The sequence below is a fragment of the Arachis duranensis genome, chromosome 3, assembly GCF_000817695.3.
Source record: "Arachis duranensis cultivar V14167 chromosome 3, aradu.V14167.gnm2.J7QH, whole genome shotgun sequence".
NCBI lineage: Eukaryota > Viridiplantae > Streptophyta > Magnoliopsida > Fabales > Fabaceae > Arachis > Arachis duranensis.
The window spans coordinates 130,863,005-130,882,202 of NC_029774.3; the positions used below are offsets into that span (position 1 = coordinate 130,863,005).

General features: G+C 30.7%; 3 protein-coding genes across 5 annotated transcripts; 1 reads left to right on the forward strand and 2 right to left on the reverse strand.

Moving 5' to 3' along the window:
- Positions 1-815: 815 nt before the first annotated feature.
- Positions 816-2,866, reverse strand: LOC107481665 (40S ribosomal protein S14). The gene is made up of 6 exons (XM_016101950.3): positions 2,751-2,866; positions 2,129-2,248; positions 1,996-2,041; positions 1,649-1,734; positions 1,279-1,408; positions 816-1,048 (listed from the first exon to the last, which is right to left on the reverse strand). The coding sequence occupies exons 1-6, from the start codon at positions 2,751-2,753 to the stop codon at positions 981-983; spliced, it is 453 nt and encodes a 150-aa protein (XP_015957436.1). The 5' UTR covers positions 2,754-2,866; the 3' UTR covers positions 816-980.
- Positions 2,867-7,160: 4,294 nt separating this feature from the next.
- Positions 7,161-9,261, forward strand: LOC107481663 (cytochrome b561 domain-containing protein At4g18260-like). Of its 2 annotated transcripts, none has more exons than XM_016101948.3 (4): positions 7,161-7,452; positions 7,668-7,835; positions 8,419-8,567; positions 8,745-9,261. In XM_016101948.3, exons 1-4 carry the CDS (start codon positions 7,303-7,305, stop codon positions 9,091-9,093), a joined length of 816 nt encoding a protein of 271 aa, XP_015957434.1. In that variant the 5' UTR covers positions 7,161-7,302; the 3' UTR covers positions 9,094-9,261. The 2 variants fall into 2 exon arrangements, with proteins under 2 accessions (XP_015957434.1, XP_015957435.1); XM_016101949.3 differs by having other exon boundaries at positions 7,163-7,452; positions 7,671-7,835.
- A 4,761-nt stretch (positions 9,262-14,022) lies between these two features.
- On the reverse strand, positions 14,023-17,007 carry LOC107481662 (ABC transporter G family member 1). Of its 2 annotated transcripts, none has more exons than XM_016101947.3 (8): positions 16,801-17,007; positions 16,334-16,413; positions 15,767-16,237; positions 15,606-15,692; positions 15,464-15,508; positions 15,107-15,301; positions 14,915-15,004; positions 14,023-14,784 (listed from the first exon to the last, which is right to left on the reverse strand). In XM_016101947.3, exons 1-8 carry the CDS (start codon positions 16,988-16,990, stop codon positions 14,158-14,160), a joined length of 1,785 nt encoding a protein of 594 aa, XP_015957433.1. In that variant the 5' UTR covers positions 16,991-17,007; the 3' UTR covers positions 14,023-14,157. The 2 variants fall into 2 exon arrangements, with proteins under 2 accessions (XP_015957433.1, XP_015957432.1); XM_016101946.3 differs by having other exon boundaries at positions 15,383-15,508.
- Positions 17,008-19,198: the final 2,191 nt, after the last annotated feature.

The window sequence follows — 19,198 nt, forward strand, 5'->3', positions numbered from 1 at the left end:
AACACAAATAAACCCATTTTTGAGTATTGCACTCAATTTTATATAACAATTTCTAGCCGTATCATACTCATTTTTTATTATTATTATTTGCAATTCTTTTTCTCATAATCTATTTATATAGTTTATTCGAATATCAAGGGACCTTTTTTGGTACAAAAGTATGAAGGGACTTGAGAGTTCATGTCAATTAAGATGTTGGTAAAAGTCAGGGATTCACACACTTGTCAATTTACGTAGTTATGTACAAATTAACGCTAAACTTGCAATTAAACATTAGAAAAAAATGTCATTTCACCCATTTTATTTCCTCATCTCATGTTATCTGTAGAATGTAGATCGAAGTTGAACTATAAAGCAAGCAGACCGCACCTGCCTAAGTTTGTGTTTCTAAACTCCACACCTCTAAACCTTGATTTGAACATAAATCTTATACTTGGTTCAAATTTTCTATCACAACTAAATATCTTCTTAATTTACATTTAAATAATTAATATTTATTCAATTATGGAATTAAAATAAGTATTATTAAAAATTTGATATATAAAATGATATTAAAAATAGATTGTTATTTACAGCAAAAAAATTTATTATAAAGAGAATATCTTCATACATCATCAAAGCGTGATTTCTAAACAAATTTTATTTGACAAAAACTATTAACATAATTTATCAAAATTTAAGAAAATCAGAAACAATAAAGGCAAGGAAATTAACAGTTTGACAAAAGTTTCATCTATTACGTATTTTACTAATTTACTTCATCTAATAGGCATAAAAAGGGAATCACTAGAAAGTAGGCGCAGGGGAAGACACGATAATTCTAAATTAACTCAATTAAAACAGTCGGACATGACATGCCAAAAAGTACAATATGAGAAAATTGAAATTCAACTTCATCTAAATTTTAAGATGCCACTACTGTTTTCCAATACGAACAAAATAAAATGACAAAAAAGAGGCTCCTGCAAGCCAAAGTGAGCTTAAAGCCTTCTACCCCTTCTACCACTCTTTCTGCGAGTGCTATCTGAAGGAATCGGGGTCACATCCTCTGAAAATAAAAATAAAATAGAAATATGAATAAGTTTCAAATGCCATAAGAAATTAGCTAGAATTCTAAAACCGAATAGGGAACTAGCATGTTAGTAAGAGACTCAACATTATGATTTTTTTTCAAAAGAAAGAAAATTAATGATGCCACATGCCAATATATATGGAGCATATCGGTTGCATAAATGAGAAGGCAAAAATCAAAGTTAAGATGAACTTTTAAAATAATACCTATACGGCCAATTTTCATTCCAGACCGAGCCAGGGCACGGAGGGCAGACTGAGCACCAGGGCCAGGTGTTTTTGTCTTGTTTCCACCAGTGGCTCGGAGCTTGATATGAAGGGCAGTTATTCCCAGCTCCTGCTTCCAAATAGAGTAAAGTCAGTAAACTTTGAACACCAACCAAAAATATATAATCATGAGTTTAACGATTGACGTAGCAGATAATGAAGATGAATTGGAGAAATCAATCAAAATCATAACTAATATACAACAGATAACCATTGATACAGGCAATATAACCCACGATAAAAAAGTACTAAAAGAGTCGGTGAAGAAAGCAACACCAAAAACATAAATAAGTATTAGTTATTTAATGACCTTGCATCTAGCAGCAACATCTTGTGCTGCAAGCATAGCAGCATATGGGGATGACTCATCTCTGTCAGCTTTAACCTTCATTCCACCTGATTACAAGAAAAATAAATTAGTAGCTGCACCACTATATCCGCCGAGAAGCATAGACTATATGATTTCTTAAGCATCTAATAGGATACAAACTTTTCTTTATCTCGGGTAGTATTAGTTGAAAGTTAGAACAGTTAAATGAAAAATGAGATTACTATATCACATTATCTGTTTACAAAAAGAAAAGGCAGTTTTATAAAACGGTTTCAGAATAAAAATATCCGCTTAAAACAATCTCAGGTAAAGAGAAAGGTACTCACCGGTGATGCGGACAAGGGTTTCCCTTCCAGACAAATCAGTCACATGCTGTAATCATACCATCGATCCAATTAAAACATAAATTTAGCTAATTCAACTAAAGTACTAAGGAAAAGCTGTATACGGTATACTTACAATAAAGGTGTCATTAAATGATGCAAAGATGCGAGCCACACCAAAAACATGTTCACCCTCTCTAACAGCAGGGCCAAGAGTGACAGTTTCTTCCTTGGGCTCTCTAACCTTTCTCCTAGACTGTAACAAGTAAACCATACACTTTCAGAATTGAATGCCCTCACATTTCCAATTATCCATAAACACAAAAGCATAAAACATAACCAATTACAATGATACTAAGATTAAGTTCTAAACAATGAATGTATATATTATAACGTTTTAACATTTCCTCTATTCTTGTTTTCAGCTCCTACTAATTGTTTTATCTAAATTATCATAAAGATGCAAACATAATCCCACACAAACAGTCAGATCTTAAAGAAAAAACCAGGAAAAAAGAAGCTTTGACATCAACGGCAAATCAATTCGTAACCGAATCACCATGTAAAACCCTAATACGCTACAATCAAACCCATTAACTATATCACAAATCATACAAAACGACAAGACATTACCAAAGTGAAAGCACATTAGGAAGGAAAAGATAAGCATGAACATTCATAACGAGAATAGAGCTGGAACCAAGAGAATTGAGTGAATCGAAATCTAACAGAAAGGTTAGCATTCGGAATAGAGATACCATAGCTGATGGCCGAAGGATTTGAAGCTGCTGCTGCTGCTGCTAGGTTTTGGAGTCGAGGCTTGAGAGAGTTCCTGAGTAGCTGAAAAATTGTTTGCCAATATATATGGTTCAATGCCATTAGGGTTTTAAGATTTTAGATTGGACTGCGTATATTGTTGTTGATGGACTTGGGCCTTAGGCCCATATATCTACCTCTGGACCTATAAAGCCCAAAAAGATCTTTAAGCAAAACTACCCAAAAATGCAAATTACAACGCGAAAACAAAAAACGTGAGCTACAAAAGGATTTTAAAAAGAAAAAATCTTGACCGAAAAAATTGTTTCTGAAAATAAAATAAAAAATAATTAAACGTTAGTCTAGTGATTAGTTTATTAATCTATTTAAATAAGTGTTTGTATTAAATTTTTAATTTATATATTCGTTATACAATAATATTATATTTTTTAAATAACTTATACAGTTAAAAACGAATAAAAATTAGAGTTAAAATATTCTTAACTCACAAATAAAATTAAATTAAATTTATATACAGATAAAATTAAGATTGGATCCAAACTCTATCTTATCTTATCGATAGCCACCCATGTATAAATTGTAGTGAGGATACTCTGATACTCACTTGATGCAAATCTTTGAAATCGTGCTACCGCCATGATTTCCATTTTAATTCCAACTTGTCCGATTCAGTTAGTAATTAATTATTAATGGATAAAACATATGAACGATGTCTATTATATATATATTCCCATAACTGAACCATATATGTTAGTTATGTTACCTCTTTATTTAGTTTGCTACAAGCAATAATTTTTTTAAGGAAAAAAAGAAACTAACAGCAACAGCACTCTGAAACACAAATACTCTTGTTTAAAATATCTTTATGGAATCTTTTAAAGAAAACAAGTTGATAAAATAAAAATATCCAATCACTTCTAAATTAAGATAATAAAACTTATATAATATAAATGATTTTAATTTTGATTTTCTTATTTTCATAATATCTTCTCTTGAAAAAAAATATTCCATACTTATTCAACAAATTAAAACAGAAAAAGTCCCACTCTTGTTCAATAAGCATCACTATCCTAAAGTAATACAAATTGGGGTCAAACTTTTAATCAGTAAACCACTCCTTTAGCAACATAACATGTGATCGATGTTAAGACAATATAATTGTTGAAGTTTTAAGAGCGTTAAAAGATTTTAAGGGTTTATATAGCACTCCTAAATTCTTTAATTTAATTTTAATTTTAAAGATATACTACACAATAACAATCTTTGGAGAAAAACTACATTTATAACACGAAAAAACTAATATTGTAAATTATACACGTGTGATTATCCATGTTGTTCATTTTCTTCCTTACACTCTCTAAGGAGCACTATAACTTTACAATATGTCAAATCATTATTAGTTATGTTATAATATTATAGAAAAACAGTTAACTTTTTAATGATACATATATATAAATTGAAATATAATTTAATTTAACAATATAAAATATTACAAAATAAAAATTGCAGCGAATTTGACCTCAAAATAAAATAACGTCTCTGCCACTATATTCCTGTTCGTCCTACTTCTTGGTTCCAGATTTCAAAAGGTGGCATGAAAATGTTGATATATCACCTAAATAATACTCATGAAATGGCCCTCTTTGGTAGCTTTAGTTCAAAATAGTGTTTTAATTGGTCATGGGCGTTTTATCATGTGATTGGGCCATGCTAAATAATTATGATAACTTCGTTTAGTGGATGTTTTGGTGTGTTGCTAAGCTTGAGTGATTTATTTATCTAGAGCTTTTAATTAACCGCATAGACTTGATCTTAATTGATGTTTAAATTTATGAAATAATGATGTGCCTTTTTTGATTAATTACTTCAAATATGCTGTCACTATGACTCTGTTGGAAAGTTGTTAGGATAATATTAGACGATAAAAGAAAAAGTTTAATTTTTAAGTCTTAAAGAGTATAAAACGTTTACATAGTCGTATAATTACAACTGTTTTTTTAAGTTATTGTTCATGTAGTCAATATAAAATATAATTATTTTTGTTAATGTATTATTATGTGATTTAATGTACATGTAAAATGATATTATTTTAACAGTACATCAAAATTAGATTGTAAAAAAAAAATCTACCAAAATAAGTATAAATTGAAGATTTGTCAAATTTTTACAAAAATAGAGATCTCTTTTCATAAATAAATTAGAGTGAAAAAAAGATTTTTGCTTCACAAAAATCCGCTAAATTATATTTTTTTATTTATATAAAAACATAATTAACATTATAATTTTAATTATTGTTGAACTTTTTAATATGAAATCTAAATACTATTATAAAAGTATGATAGATAATATATAAATAATCTTATATATTTAAAATTGTTTAAGGTTAAAATAATATGAATAAATTTTTATGTTGTATTTTTCAATTAATACTTGTGAATATCCACCAAAATTCACCCGATCAAAATGAGATTCATTATGGAAAAAGAGAAAAAATAGGATACTTTTTTAAGAGAAAAAACGCTAAACGATTTCTGATAATTATCTTAAAAGATAACGATGTCTTTAACAAAAAAAATTATCCTTTTTGAAATTTGATATTTACTTTTACGAAACTGATTAATCTCTGTATCAATATTTTTTCTCCGTATTAACGAAATAAACGTATATGACATGTTAAACTGTTGATTTATCCATTAAAAGCCAATTAAGATTGATAAATTCTTTTTTATTGAGAATCTTGTTGTCTTTTAGGAGTGCACAGACCCGCCCCGGTCCGAAGGCCCGACCCAGTCCCGAACACTTTAGGGGCTAATTTGGTGTGATTTCATCGGGTTTAGGGTCGGGTAAGGGTCTCAAAAATAGACCCGGTCATTACTTCGGATCGGGTCCGGGCCATAGCTCGGGTCACCCGAAGTCGGTCTGGTGGCCTGGTCATCATACACAATTAATATTTTGTATTATTAGTGATGGATCATGACTATTCTTATGTGGAATTTAAGTATTGTAAACCTTAATATTTTGTGTTATTAGTCATTATAAGACTATAAGTTAATGTTTTATGTTTAGAATGCATAAGACTTTAGACTAATGCATAATATTGTGTTATTTGTATTGATTTAAATATTTGGTATTATTAGACAATATTAGTATTGATTGTAGTTTTGCTTTAGTATTGATTATGGTTATGCTTTAATTTTAAAGAAGGGTTGGTTCTTGTTATATTTTTCTAAGTGAATTTTACCATGTTAAATAATGGTTCGAGTCTTGGAAATTTGGATATTTTTACATGCTAACTTACAAAAAGGTATCAATGTAATGTAATGTTAACGGTCCGGTTTTCACCCGGTATAATTGTGACCCGAAAGTGTATTGGTCTCATCGGATTTAGGGTCGAGTTCGGGTCTAATAAATAGACCCGGTATATATTTCGAGTCAGATTTGGTCCCATCAAACTCGGCTTTATCCGACCCATGTGCGAATATTAACTGGTTTGTCTTATATCTGCTACTATCTCTGTTTGTCTCTGCTCTCTATCTTTGTTGTTTATCAGATATAGTATACAAATAAATCCTAATAAATATAACTTTGTTGCTCACTTAAATGCTGTTGAAATCAAAGTAATTTGTACATAGGAAATCAATTGCATTATGGTATAAGTACTTGGAGCATTGATTTGTGAGAGCAGATCTCGGATTCCTGATACTCTCCTCTAAACTATAGCTGTGTTCCTCAGCAAGAGAATAAACCGAGATAGATTGATGAAAATTAAATGATAATTCCCTAGACTAAACTTTGAACAGTATTCATGGAGTTCAAATAAGTTAAACTACATCATGTGCAATTACTCATAAGTTATATTATGTGGACTTATTTTATTTTATACAAAATATTAGTAAATTTATTCATCATTTCCTACTTAATTGATGAATTCTAGTCGAATTCATGTGATAGACAAATTAATACATGATTCTCATATAATATTAAAACTAACTTAATTATATCTTAATTTTATCCACTTTAGTAACCTCACGAACTGTCCACCTCAAACCAAAGCCCCACAAGCATCTAGAGGATTTTGACATATTTGTTTTTGTCATTTTTCAACACCTCCATAACATTGTATATCCCAATGTCAACCAACCCCACCCTTGAAATTGATGTAAAGTAAATTAAATATGTCCCACTAAACCATAAGAACTTTACTTTCTTCCTAGTAAAAGCTAATCTTTACATTAAACCAACCTATGTTGTACTAACTCGTTGAGTTTATAGCAAATATACCATGATGGCCATCAATTAGTATATTCACATTGCATAATGTATCATCACTTTTTTAAGCTTATTCTTTATAATTATACCAAAAGTAGAGGCAGTAGTAGTCCCTTCAACGCATTTATAAAGCTCTCTTTGACATCCCCAAGAACAATCATATCCTCAACCATCTTTACCTTCAAATACTCAAAAATAGTGATAGAGAGAAAAGGGTAGTTACAGAGTGGTGATTTGTACAGATTTGTCTTGCTATTTGGGAGAATGCATATTTCTTTCAAGCCATTTTACTTTCTTATTGTTATTGTTTCATTTTATGTTATTCATCTTCCATTCACTGAATGCACCATAGCATTTGAGGAGGTAAATAAATTTGGCAGTCACAAAAGCACAAGAGAGAACAAAGTTTCCAGGGTACACAAATCAGATTCAAGTTTTCTTTATTTTTTTTTCTTCATCTTGTATATTCTTTCTTAATGCCTCTAACTCTTTATGCTACACCAGATATAAAACTACATACCCTTATCTCTCTTTTGTACTGAGAAAACATGATATGCAGTATTCAAATGTTAAGAGATCCAGGTTTATGAGTTTTGAATTTTGATTTTAACTACTTTCAGTTATTATAGCAGATAAATCATCAGAAAACAACTGATATTGCACTTCATGGATTACTCCTATGGGCTTCAATGGGGTTCTTGATGCCTCTTGGGATTCTTACCATTAGAGGGTCATGTAAAGCAGAACCTGGATCAAGAAGGAGTAGATTCCTTTTCTATCTCCATGTTGTTTTTCAGGTCACACATGTCTTCTAATTTTTCTTGTAAAAAAAAAAATAAAATTAAAACTAATCATTTTAATTTTAATTCCCTAAACTATTGATTATTATGTTAAGTCGTTAGAGATTAAACTAGTGGTGGTAGATTTATTATTATTTTTAGTTAGTGGAGTATATAGGATGCTTCTTGAAAGTTCACTGGTGTAATCATTGAAATCTTGATCTTTTGGTTGCAACATAATCATTACTTACTTTAGCTTTAGTAGTGGAGTGTCCAAACTCAAACCTTTTTTATATTTGATTTATTTTCTTGTAGACCACAACTTTGATTCAATTAAAAGCTAGTATATATTTAAAAAGTCGCTTTGAGTTTTTTGCTTCGTAGGTTATGTTTGTTCTATGGATACAAAATACAAAAGCATAGGAAGACTAAAATACAAGTGTTCATTTAAAAAAGAATGACACTAGTCACTGTGTCTCTTCCCACCCTAATCTTTGTTTCAAATGCAGCATTATGTATTCTGATATGACCCCCTTTTTTAATTTTTATTTTATTTACCTTTGTAACCACAATGTGCAGAGTCTAACATTGCTTCTAACAGATGCTTTCAGTGCTTCTTGCCACAGTTGGAGCTGCCATATCATTGAAAAAGTTTGAGAACTCATTTGACAACAACCATCAAAGATTAGGTCTAGCACTTTATGCTGCAATTTTGATGCAAGCCTTCATTGGATTTTTTAGACCTCAAAGGTGTTCAATTCATCAAATATATTTGTATTTCATTTCATAAAGCAACTCACTAATCCAAATTAGAAAATAAAAAAAAAAACCAAAAAAAATGCCTCGTAGAGGCACTCATTTTTATACATTTCTAGGTGCACTTTGCTCTAATCTCATAGGTCCAAAATTTGTAACTTGATTTTGCAGAGGAAAGAAAGAGAGGAGTTACTGGTACTTCGTGCATTGGATACTTGGAACAATAGTTTCTCTTGTGGGGATCATCAACATATTCACAGGTTTAGAAGCTTTCCATAGGAGAACATTGAAAAGCACAAGGTTTTGGACTATCCTTTTCACAGCTCAAGTCTCTATCATAGGATTGATTTATCTCTTACAAGATAAATTGGAACACTTGAAAAAGCAAGGAGTGATTGTAGGGACCGAGTCAATAGTTCCATCTGACCAAGACAATATTCCTCAAAGGCAAGATCATCAAAAGGAGTTGCACCTTGTTGCATGTGCAAAGAGAAATGCACTTGGCAATTTGTTTGACTAATATTATGGGGTGTGATTCTCATTAATTTACTTATTTTTAACCTAGATATAAGGGGTACTGTATTGGATTGTTTTCACTTCAATTAGTTTTTGGTGGCTGCACTTTATGAAGGTTGAGCTTGAAACTAATAGAGTGCATTCATCAAAAAGTAAGTTTTATTTGGTGTGCGTAATTCTTTCTTTTCCTTCTTTTTTTTTTTGTGTGTATTTTAAATATTACAACTGTGGGTATGGATGCTGACCATAGAATGTGTATATAATTCTGTATGCAGTTGTGAACTTGTGATTTTGGAATAATGATTAGCAGAAAATTAACATGTAGGAAAAAGAAAAGAAAAAAAGAAGCTAAAACTTAACTGGCATAGAGGACTTGTGTCACTTAACAACCACATTTTGACAATGCTGTAGTGAACTAGTGATAAATCATAATCTACTTATCACTAACAACCACATCACTGACTTAACTGACCACATAGGGTTGATAAAATATACCTGAAAAACATAACATTGGAGGACCTAATTGTCAACAAAATATATCCTTGTAAGAATGATGAAGAAATAATATACGCAAGAACCACCCGCATGCTAGATTACGGCCAGAACTCACCAGAAACAAAGCCTTGTATTAACAAATGTTGAATTTATCTATCCAACTAATATACTAGAACTAATCTTCGCAAGCACCAATGGCTGATTGTTTTAAGCAGAAAACTGCAAAAGCTTCCAAATTGCAATTCATTTACAAGTTACATTACCCAAAACCCAAATGTTCAACTTAGCAAATCTATTGAATGGGTTAATGGCTACATAAGATTTTACTCCTTGCCAGATGTATGGTCCATATACTGTCTAAAATCACCAAGACATATTTTACCTGCAGCCTAATAACTGCTTCCCAGCGATTTAAATCCTCTTCAAGTGACCACTGGTACATCAAGTACCCTAACATTACTTGAGGAGGATGTCATATCCCAAGTAAACAAAATACCAACAACCTATAACTGTAACTTCCATTACCACTATTCCCCAGGCCTCGCAGTTTTGTTTTGTCACTATTGAGTATAGCTTGGCCTATGATTCTATGAACAAAGCAAAAACAATTTATTTTGTTATTTTATTTTATTGTTACAGCAATAAAATCACAATTTTTTTGTTGAAAACAAAAAGATAAAACGCGTGACACCAATCACACCACCGTACCAGTCTTATAGACAGCGGCGTTAATGGGAACACCTTATTCGCAAAGCCACCATCACCTTTGGTCCACTAAGACAACAATTGTTACTAAGGAAACAATGCATCAACAAAGAGAGCGGGGGGAATGTCAAAAACAATACAGACAGATTTGTGTTCTTACCCGTGAGGTTTGGGAGGAGTTCCAGCGACTCAAACCCACTGACGCATTGTTGATTCAAAGCTAGGGTTTTAAGAACAGATGAAATCAAAGATGCAATCCAATTAGAAATTAAGTAGTAAAGTATCGGTGAACCACATATAATTGGAAGACGATGATGAGCAGGTAGCAACTTCGTCTCACAGCTGCTATGATGGCAAAAATTTCCCCTAGGGTTTTGGAATGCAACGGCAGGATTGGTCGGAGGGTGGTGGTGCTGGGCGGTTTTCGTGTAGGTTGCCGTACATTCGCGGGAAACTAGAATCGAATGTGAGACATTGGCGCGAACCCGAACAAAAAAAAAAACGTAAAAGGAAGATTGACTCGAACCCGAAAAAAAAAAGTTGGAGTGGGTGAGCGGAGGAGGAGTGTATGGAGAGACCAGAAATGAGGAAGAAGGAAGAGTCCGATGGTGAAGGAAGCCCAGTATACAGCCCATTATATATTGTAGTCTGCGTAAATTTTAAGCCCAGTTAGCTTTGAATCTAAATTTAAGCCCAATCTTCAAGTCCAAAAAAACCCCAAGCTTATCTTTTTATTTAGCTGAAAAAAAGAATCAAATATTAAATTCTAATTTTTAACATTAAATTCTAATTTTTACGATAACCTTTCCGTTTCAATTCTTATTCGTAGAAACAAAAATAATAACTTTGATTCATTCAATTGGTTACTTATTTGCATATCGTAGTTTTATAGTTATTTAGTTTGAATTATTATTATTAAACAAAAATAATAACTTTGATTCATTTAATTGGTTACTCATTTCTCTAAGAAAAAGTTTTGGTTACTTATTTGCATGTCGTAGTTTTATAGTGTTATTTAGTTTGACATTAAATATTAACCTCCGAACTATATATGTAATATTATAGATTTATAGTAGATTTTTTTAAATAAATTAATTAAGAAATAAATTTTACATGGAATATCTTCATATCATATTTGAATTCTACAAATATTACACTTTATGCTAGCACTAAACTACGTTACATCTATAATGTATAGGTCAGTTCTACCATGTAGAATAAAAATTTTTTTTACACTTATAGAAAGACACATGTCGACATTAGACGAGGGGTAAGAAACTATGCACACAAAACTAGATAGTATATTCTATAAAATTGGGTCCCACTAATTTATAAGTTTGCAGTTTAGTTAGTCCTACAATAAAATATTCTATGTGTTAAGTAGATGTTGATCCATATTAATTATCATATTAATTATTCAATTGTATTTATTAATTTATTTATGCATTTTTTTAGTAGGGGTAGATATTTATTATATCTTTTTTAAGTCATAAAAAAAAGAAATATTTTAAAAAAGCCATTAAAAAATACAAGAATAATACGCAAATTCAATGCACATTCACATACATATTAGTTATTGAATAGCCCTTATTAATTTTTATTAGGTCAAAATTATTTAAATATTTTTAACACTCAACATAAATATATCTTAAATTCAACAAAAATATGAAGCTTATACCTATTCGACTATTTCTTTTACAAAATTAAAAATTAAAAGTAACAAATACCTCATAAGTAAGGAGTAAAATAGGAATTTATTACAATCATGCTTTCATGTATTTGTAGATAAATTTAAATCATCAAACATTAAAATTTAAATAACTTAATGCATTTAAGTTATGATTTTTAAATATGAATGTCATGGAAATGTAAATTTTTTTTATTTTTTTTGTATATGACAAAATAAAAGTATGCATTTTCTGTTATAGTTCTGCAAACAGTGACAGACTCAGAAAATTTTAAGAACGAGGACAAAAATATATATCTTAAAATAAATTTTGTTAAACATTGTTAATTATATTAAAAATATAATAGAAATATAAAATTTAAAAAGAGTTAGTAAAGAACAGACATGTTTTAAGTTTAAATTTTAGAAATAAAAAATATTTTTTTATAAATTATATATAATAAATATTATTTTAAAAATAAAAGTGTTTACTAACTCTTTTTAAATTTTATATCTCTATTATATTTTTAATATAATTAACAATATTTAACAAAATTTATTTTAAGATATATATTTTTGTCCTCGCTCTTAAAATTTTATGGGTCCGTCACTGTTTGCAGGACTATGACAGAAAATACATACTTTTATTTTGTCATATACAAAAAAAAATAAAAAAAAAGTACATTTACATTCATATTTAAAAAAATCATAATTTAAATGCATTAAGTTATTTAAATTTTGATGTTTGATGCTTTAAATTTATCTACAAGTACATGAAAGCATGATCGTAATAAGTTCCTATTTTACTCCTTACTTAGGAGGTATTTGTTACTTTTAATTTTTAATTTTGTGAAAGAAATAGTAGAATAGGTATAAGTTTTATATTTTTGTTGAATTTAAGATATATTTATGTTGAGTGTTAAAAATATTTAAATGATTTTGACCTAATAAAAATTAATAAGGGCTATTCAATAACTAATATGAATGTGAATGTGCATTGAATTTGCGTATTATTCTTGTAATTTTTTTAATGGCTTTTTTAAAATATTCTTTTTTTTTATGATTTAAAAAAGATATAATAAATATTTACACCTACTAAAAAAATACATAAATAAATTAATAAATACAATTGAATAATTAATATGATAATTAATATGGATCAGCATCTACTTAACACAGAACATTTTATTATAGGACTAACTAAACTGCAAACCTATAAATTAGTAGAACCTAACTTTGTAGAATATGCTGTCTAATTTTGCGTGTATAATTCTTTACTCTCTTCTAATATTTGACATGTGTCTTTCTATAAATGTAGAAAGAATCTTTATTCTATACGGTAGAACTCACCGTATGTATAATCTACAATATTATAAAAGTATAAGGCATTACATAAAATCGTTTAGATAAGCCAACAAATAATATTTCTTCACTTCTTCCCATTAACGTTTTAAAATATATACTTATTACAGAGACTTAAGAAAATTAGATATACCCTGCATTCTTTAATGTGAAATCTAAAATATAATAAAGTTAAAGGCAAACTCTTCAATTAAAAATTACAACACTTGACTAAAACTCAAATAAGACATGTATGACCTCATAACCAAAGGAAATGTCATAAAGAAAATGGGTTAATGCAGAAGGATTAAGCTCCTCTAATTAAAGTGGTAAAATGAGAAAATAAATATTCAATCACTATTAAATTAAAATATTAATATATTATAAAATTTATAAATTTAATAATAATTAATTCCTTATTTTTTTAGTTTACCAATCTCTTACTTTAAAACTTTTTCCCCCAAGAAAACCCCCCTCTAACCCAATATTGCAAAAGGCATTCCAGAAAAAAAAAATGGAAATAGAAACTGTTAGCTTGAAAGTTGAAACTGTGCAATCAAAGATTCTAATTACTCAATTCAAAGGGATTGGTTAAAAAACTCAGCTAAAAGTAGTTGCATTTCAACTAAACCATAAAATTCATGAGTTCGCAAAAAGAAGATTGGCAGATAAAGTTCCAAGAGATTGCAATTGAAATACCTGCAGATATTGAATTTTTGCTGTGGTGGATTCAATCATAGTTAATACATTTTTACATTTGCTATTTCTTCATCTTTAAATTCAATTGAGTGTTTGAATTACACCCCAATTTAAAGGTACAATTATGGTCTCTATTCATTTATATATTCAGGCCTCTGTACTCTAGTGAAAGCAGCAAATAGATGCAGGCCTCAACTTCACCTTGCTCTTAGTGATTGCCAAGAACAGCATTCTATACACAACAATCATTACAAAAAAGATTCCAAGATCAACCCACTTAGAATGTCCCATTTCCACGTGCCATGTCTTTATTAGAATTTCCCCACCACTAATGTTTATGTTATTCTTAGCACCTCCATCTTGGCCCATCATAAATGTTAAGCCTTGAAATTCATTCTTGAATAATCCTTGGAGTCCATACTTTTGAAAAGACACATAATACAGAGGGTATTTCCATAAGGGTTTTGGAAGATCATTTGGTAACCTATAGAATCCACCAACTAGGGTCATGATTCCTTGAATTCCACCAGAAATCAACATGCCTATAACAAAGTTAGGGGAGACACTTCCCACAACAAGCATGAGGCTCTCAACCCACATAACTATGGCAAATAGCACTGATACAAAGTATACCAAGTGTTCTGGTCCTTTTTGCAGTCCACAAAGGTAATAGGATATTAGTCCCGGAGCCAGAGTTACTAGTAGCATGTATGGAACAGCAGAAAATGTGTTCCCTATGAGAAATGCTGTAACATCATAGTGTCCATTCAATCTCTCTCTTTCAAATACCTAACACCACCCAAAGGAAAATTTCATGTTTATTATATATAATGTCTATAATACACACAGAGTAAAGAAGAAAGTTACTCAATTGCAAAGTGAAACTAGGAGAAAGTTCCATTAACATTTAAATAAGGACCTTGATTTCCTCTAGTAGCGGAGCAAATCCACCAACGAGTGTCATGAAAGACAAAAGACAACTTAAGAAAGCAAGCAGAGATCCTCTGGCCTGAAGCAAGTGCATGACAAAAACAGTATTACCACTCATTAACCTTGATTATTGAAAGCTATAATTAACGGATATCTTATGGCTTTAATTTCCTGTGTTTACCTGAATAGATCCAACACCAAAGCCAATATCATAGTAGATAGAGCCCAAGCTTAGAGCTATAGCAATAAACACAGTAAGGCGCAGCCAGTAATTGCTTAAGTCGCGGAAATAATGCAGTGCAGATCTTCTTATAAGAACAAGGCACTGAATCAGGAACGCAGCATGGTCCCTCTTCTTTTCTACTGCACCAAAATCCTAATGCAAAAAATTATTATTAGTCTTTTGAATCTGTGCGTGGGAAATTCTTCTTTTTGAGGAATCTGACATAAACCTCACACGTTGATTTATGTTTGCCACTTCTGTATAAACTTTGTTCTTAATCTGAGACAAGCTATAAGACTTCACAAGGATACTAACAGCTTTCTCTGCAGTTACTCTGCTACCAAAGCCTTCTTCAGCTTCCTGATGAAAGCAATCACAAAAATTCACAAAGTGTTCAAGTACATTTTTTTAAGCAAAAGAATTAACATGTTGCATCGAATTCACAAATTCTGCATACCTGTTCAAAATCTTTGTTTATGACCCTTAAGTAATGATCAGAAGGATTATGGAGTGTCGGACAAGGAAAACCATTCAAAGCAAAAAACTGCTTTACAAAACAAAAAATGTATTAATTGTTATGTAACTATGTGCTTCTTGGTAGAAGTTTTAGTTCCAAACCTGATTAGCATCAGAAGCAGGACCAAAATATACATTTTCACCAGAAGACAGAAGACAAAGGTCATGGAAGAGTTCAAAAACTTCACTGCTAGGTTGATGAATTGATGCAACAACAGTCCTTTGAATGCCATCTTTCTGAACAAGGTTAGCAATTCTTCTCATGACATAATAGGAGGCCGCACTATCAAGTCCACTTGTTGGTTCATCAAGAAACAGGAGTCTTGGGCGTGTTAAGATCTCAATGCAAATGCTGAGTCTCCTTTTCTGTCCCCCACTGAGACCCTTAGAACTCCAGCCTCCAACCCTTGTGTTAATGGCGTTTTGCAGACCCATTTCCCTGATAGTTACATCAGCTCTTTCCTTCTTCTCTGATATGGGCATGGAATCAGGAAATTGAAGCTGTGCTGAGTAGTATAAAGTTTCCCCAGCTGTTAAAGTTGACAGCAAAGCATCGTCTTGTGTTACATATCCCTAACATCACAACAAAACTCATTTCTTAAATGTTCCTCTATTTATTTATTTATTTTTTGTTTTTAAGGATTTAGAACTTTTGGACATATTTCTTACTGATATTCCATAAGCCAGTTCTTGTTTATGGCCATTTATTAGAATATTCCCTTTCTGCTTTATGTTTGAGCTCAATCTTCCTGAAAAATAAAATTGCAAAAAATAAAGTAAAATCTCGTTTTAATTATTTAACAAAGACCTGCAATATTATATTACGACTATGTTAAGTATATACTAAAATCAGCCAACAAGATAGAATATATATCAAAATATTAAATATAGTATACATTACAAGTAGTTGATTTTGATAATTGATTTTAATATACAAATATTATTTTTTATTATCTTATTAGTCCTTCAAAAGACAAAATTAAAGCCTCTCAAACAAGTAGTCAAAACAGTCCTTAAATTTTGTTCCGTTAATAATTTAGTCTCCAAAAAGATAAATAGAATAAAAGAAGCCCTTATTTATACGCTTCTAGAGTCTAGAGCAACAATGATGACTTCATATGGCATTGCATGATCACCTGATAAGGCATCAAGAAGTGTGGTTTTGCCACAGCCTGAAGGTCCCATTATAGCCAAAAGCCTCCCCGGTTGTGCATAGCCTGTAAGGCCCTGCAGAATTGGTAGTGTATTCTTTCCGTTTGGAACAGTCACCCACAAATTCTCCCATGTCACTGTTACTCCCTCCGTTTCTTCTCCTTGACTTAGCATGATAACTAACTGGGTTAACTTTATGATTTCATCCTCGACGACTCAAGGTGACGTTTAATAGGTTTACGTATAATAGCGGTGCGTGCATGCATGGTGTCTAACACGTTGGATAATGATACGACATTGTCACATTGGCACGAGTTAATGCAACCGCACAACTATAAACAGAACCATAATTGACGTGCCATCCAATGGCTGCTACCGACACATTTAGATATTTAACCCAATTCTAGTGTGTAATTTATTTGATATCTAATTTTTATTTAATTTATATTTTATAATAAATTTTATTAATTTTTATATTAAATATTAATTATTTAACTTTTTTTTATAATTAAACACTAATTTTAAACCCCATAACAAATAAGACTGACAACGAATAAATAATCCACCCTAATTTTATTTACAAGTTTAAATTTTTCTTTAAAAACTCAATTCTATAGTTGAAAAATTCTCAACCTAATCCTATCTACACTCTAAAATTTTACATTCTATTCTATCCTATTTACCCAGCTCACAACATATTGATTTTTCAATTAAAGTATCAAACATAATATTTAGTCATTCTATAATTCATAAATATACTAAATTAAAAACAACAAAAATAATATTTAGTCATTCCATAATTCATAAATATACTAAATTAAAACTAATCTTATATTAAAACTAAAAACAACACAATTATAATAAAATCCATGTTACCATTACAAAAATAAGAAAATATAAGTTCAATTTCTGTCAACTTATTTATATATGTATAATAATTTTTAATTACATACTATAATATATTAAAAGTATGAATTGGTTGGATTGGATTAAGCCTAAATATACATCTAATCTTATTCGCTCCGCTCTCAATTCTACTTCTTGTGATTTGAATTATCAACCCTACTGAAATGAATTGAGTTGAATTGAATTAAATACCACAAATAGAATTTTAGTATTATCAGCTCTAATAACAAACGCCATTTAGTAAACATCAACATTGACATATTCTGACGACTATCGATCAAATAACATGTTCAAAATTTTTTTATGGAAAAGTATGAGGAGACAATATTCTTATTGTACAATACATACAATAGGAGTTTAATTGAAATTAAATTATGGGTAATTAATTAATTTTGATTTCTTTCGAATTTGAAATTTGAAACAAATTAGAATTACCGTCAGTTATAGAATCAGAACAACGAACTCCCTCCCTCAAGACGGCGTGACCTCCATTCTCTCGATTAATCCGAGAATCTCGCCGCTTCAACCCTGCCACAATCACTGACTACCGTCTACCTCTCTTTCCACCGCCCTGTTATTCGCACTGCGTCCCAATGGTTTGCGGGATCTTCGCACCGACGTAGCAAGGAGAGTGCGCATCCGAAAAGCCTTCTTCCCAATGGCCACATCGCAAGACGAATGTGTTTCAAGTGAGGGTCATCCTTCATACACACCACCGAGCCAAGATATATTAATGGAGTGCGATATGGTTGAACCCCTAGGTTGTGATATGTCTGCCGTTGCAGAGAATTTATCAAACCAACCTCAAAACATATCCGGCGATGTCGTCGACAAGGGTGAGAAGTCGAATAAGGTGAGCAATTATGAGCAACAAATTCTGTCATGGAGGTTTATTTTTCGAAAAATTCAGATTTTACGTCACAATGTAAATGAAGTGTTTGTTTTTATGATTAATGCAGTATCTAGATGTGATGTATGAGTTGAGATTGAACTAAATGTGTGATTGTTTTATATTGAATGATATGATTATATCCATGGAGAATTTGTATAAATTAATTAATCATTTCATACGTATATGATTGTTTTTAAAGGTATGGTATATTTGTATGCAGGAAGTATATTTTATACTTATATTTCTATATGAACGTATGCTGCCTGCATATTATATGTCATGTTTATATGCTAACCATTCTATTATATTTGTATTTTATATGAATGTTGAAATAGCCTAAATTAATTAGTTGATATGCATTATAATGTATGGTATGCATGTATTGTTGCTACATGATGGTCATTCAATGAATTAAAAAAGTAACTATAGGGTGATGCAGGGGTTGAAATCGAGGTCTAACTTAAAGTGTATGGTAATTGTATTTGCTGCATGTTAATAATGACATGCTTATATGAGTGTTTTGTAATGGCATGGTATCCTTATATGATACCTGCATATTTTTTATTTATATGCTCATATGCTTT

Excerpts from the sequence above, each read along its gene's own strand:
- LOC107481665 (XM_016101950.3), bottom strand. Across the intron at positions 2,042-2,128 it reads CATTTAATGACACCTTTATT|CATGTGACTGATTTGTCTGG; the intron begins GTAAGTATACCG and ends GTATGATTACAG. Across the intron at positions 1,049-1,278 it reads AATGAAAATTGGCCGTATAG|AGGATGTGACCCCGATTCCT; the intron begins GTATTATTTTAA and ends TTTTATTTTCAG.
- LOC107481663 (XM_016101948.3), top strand. The coding sequence starts at position 7,303 with ATGCATATTTCTTTCAAGCCATTTTACTTTCTTATTGTTATTGTTTCA. Across the intron at positions 7,836-8,418 it reads ATCTCCATGTTGTTTTTCAG|ATGCTTTCAGTGCTTCTTGC; the intron begins GTCACACATGTC and ends TGCTTCTAACAG. Across the intron at positions 8,568-8,744 it reads GGATTTTTTAGACCTCAAAG|AGGAAAGAAAGAGAGGAGTT; the intron begins GTGTTCAATTCA and ends TTGATTTTGCAG.
- LOC107481662 (XM_016101946.3), bottom strand. The coding sequence starts at position 16,990 with ATGCTAAGTCAAGGAGAAGAAACGGAGGGAGTAACAGTGACATGGGAG. Across the intron at positions 15,693-15,766 it reads CTGCTTCTGATGCTAATCAG|TTTTTTGCTTTGAATGGTTT; the intron begins GTTTGGAACTAA and ends TTTGTAAAGCAG. Across the intron at positions 14,785-14,914 it reads CGCTACTAGAGGAAATCAAG|GTATTTGAAAGAGAGAGATT; the intron begins GTCCTTATTTAA and ends GGGTGGTGTTAG.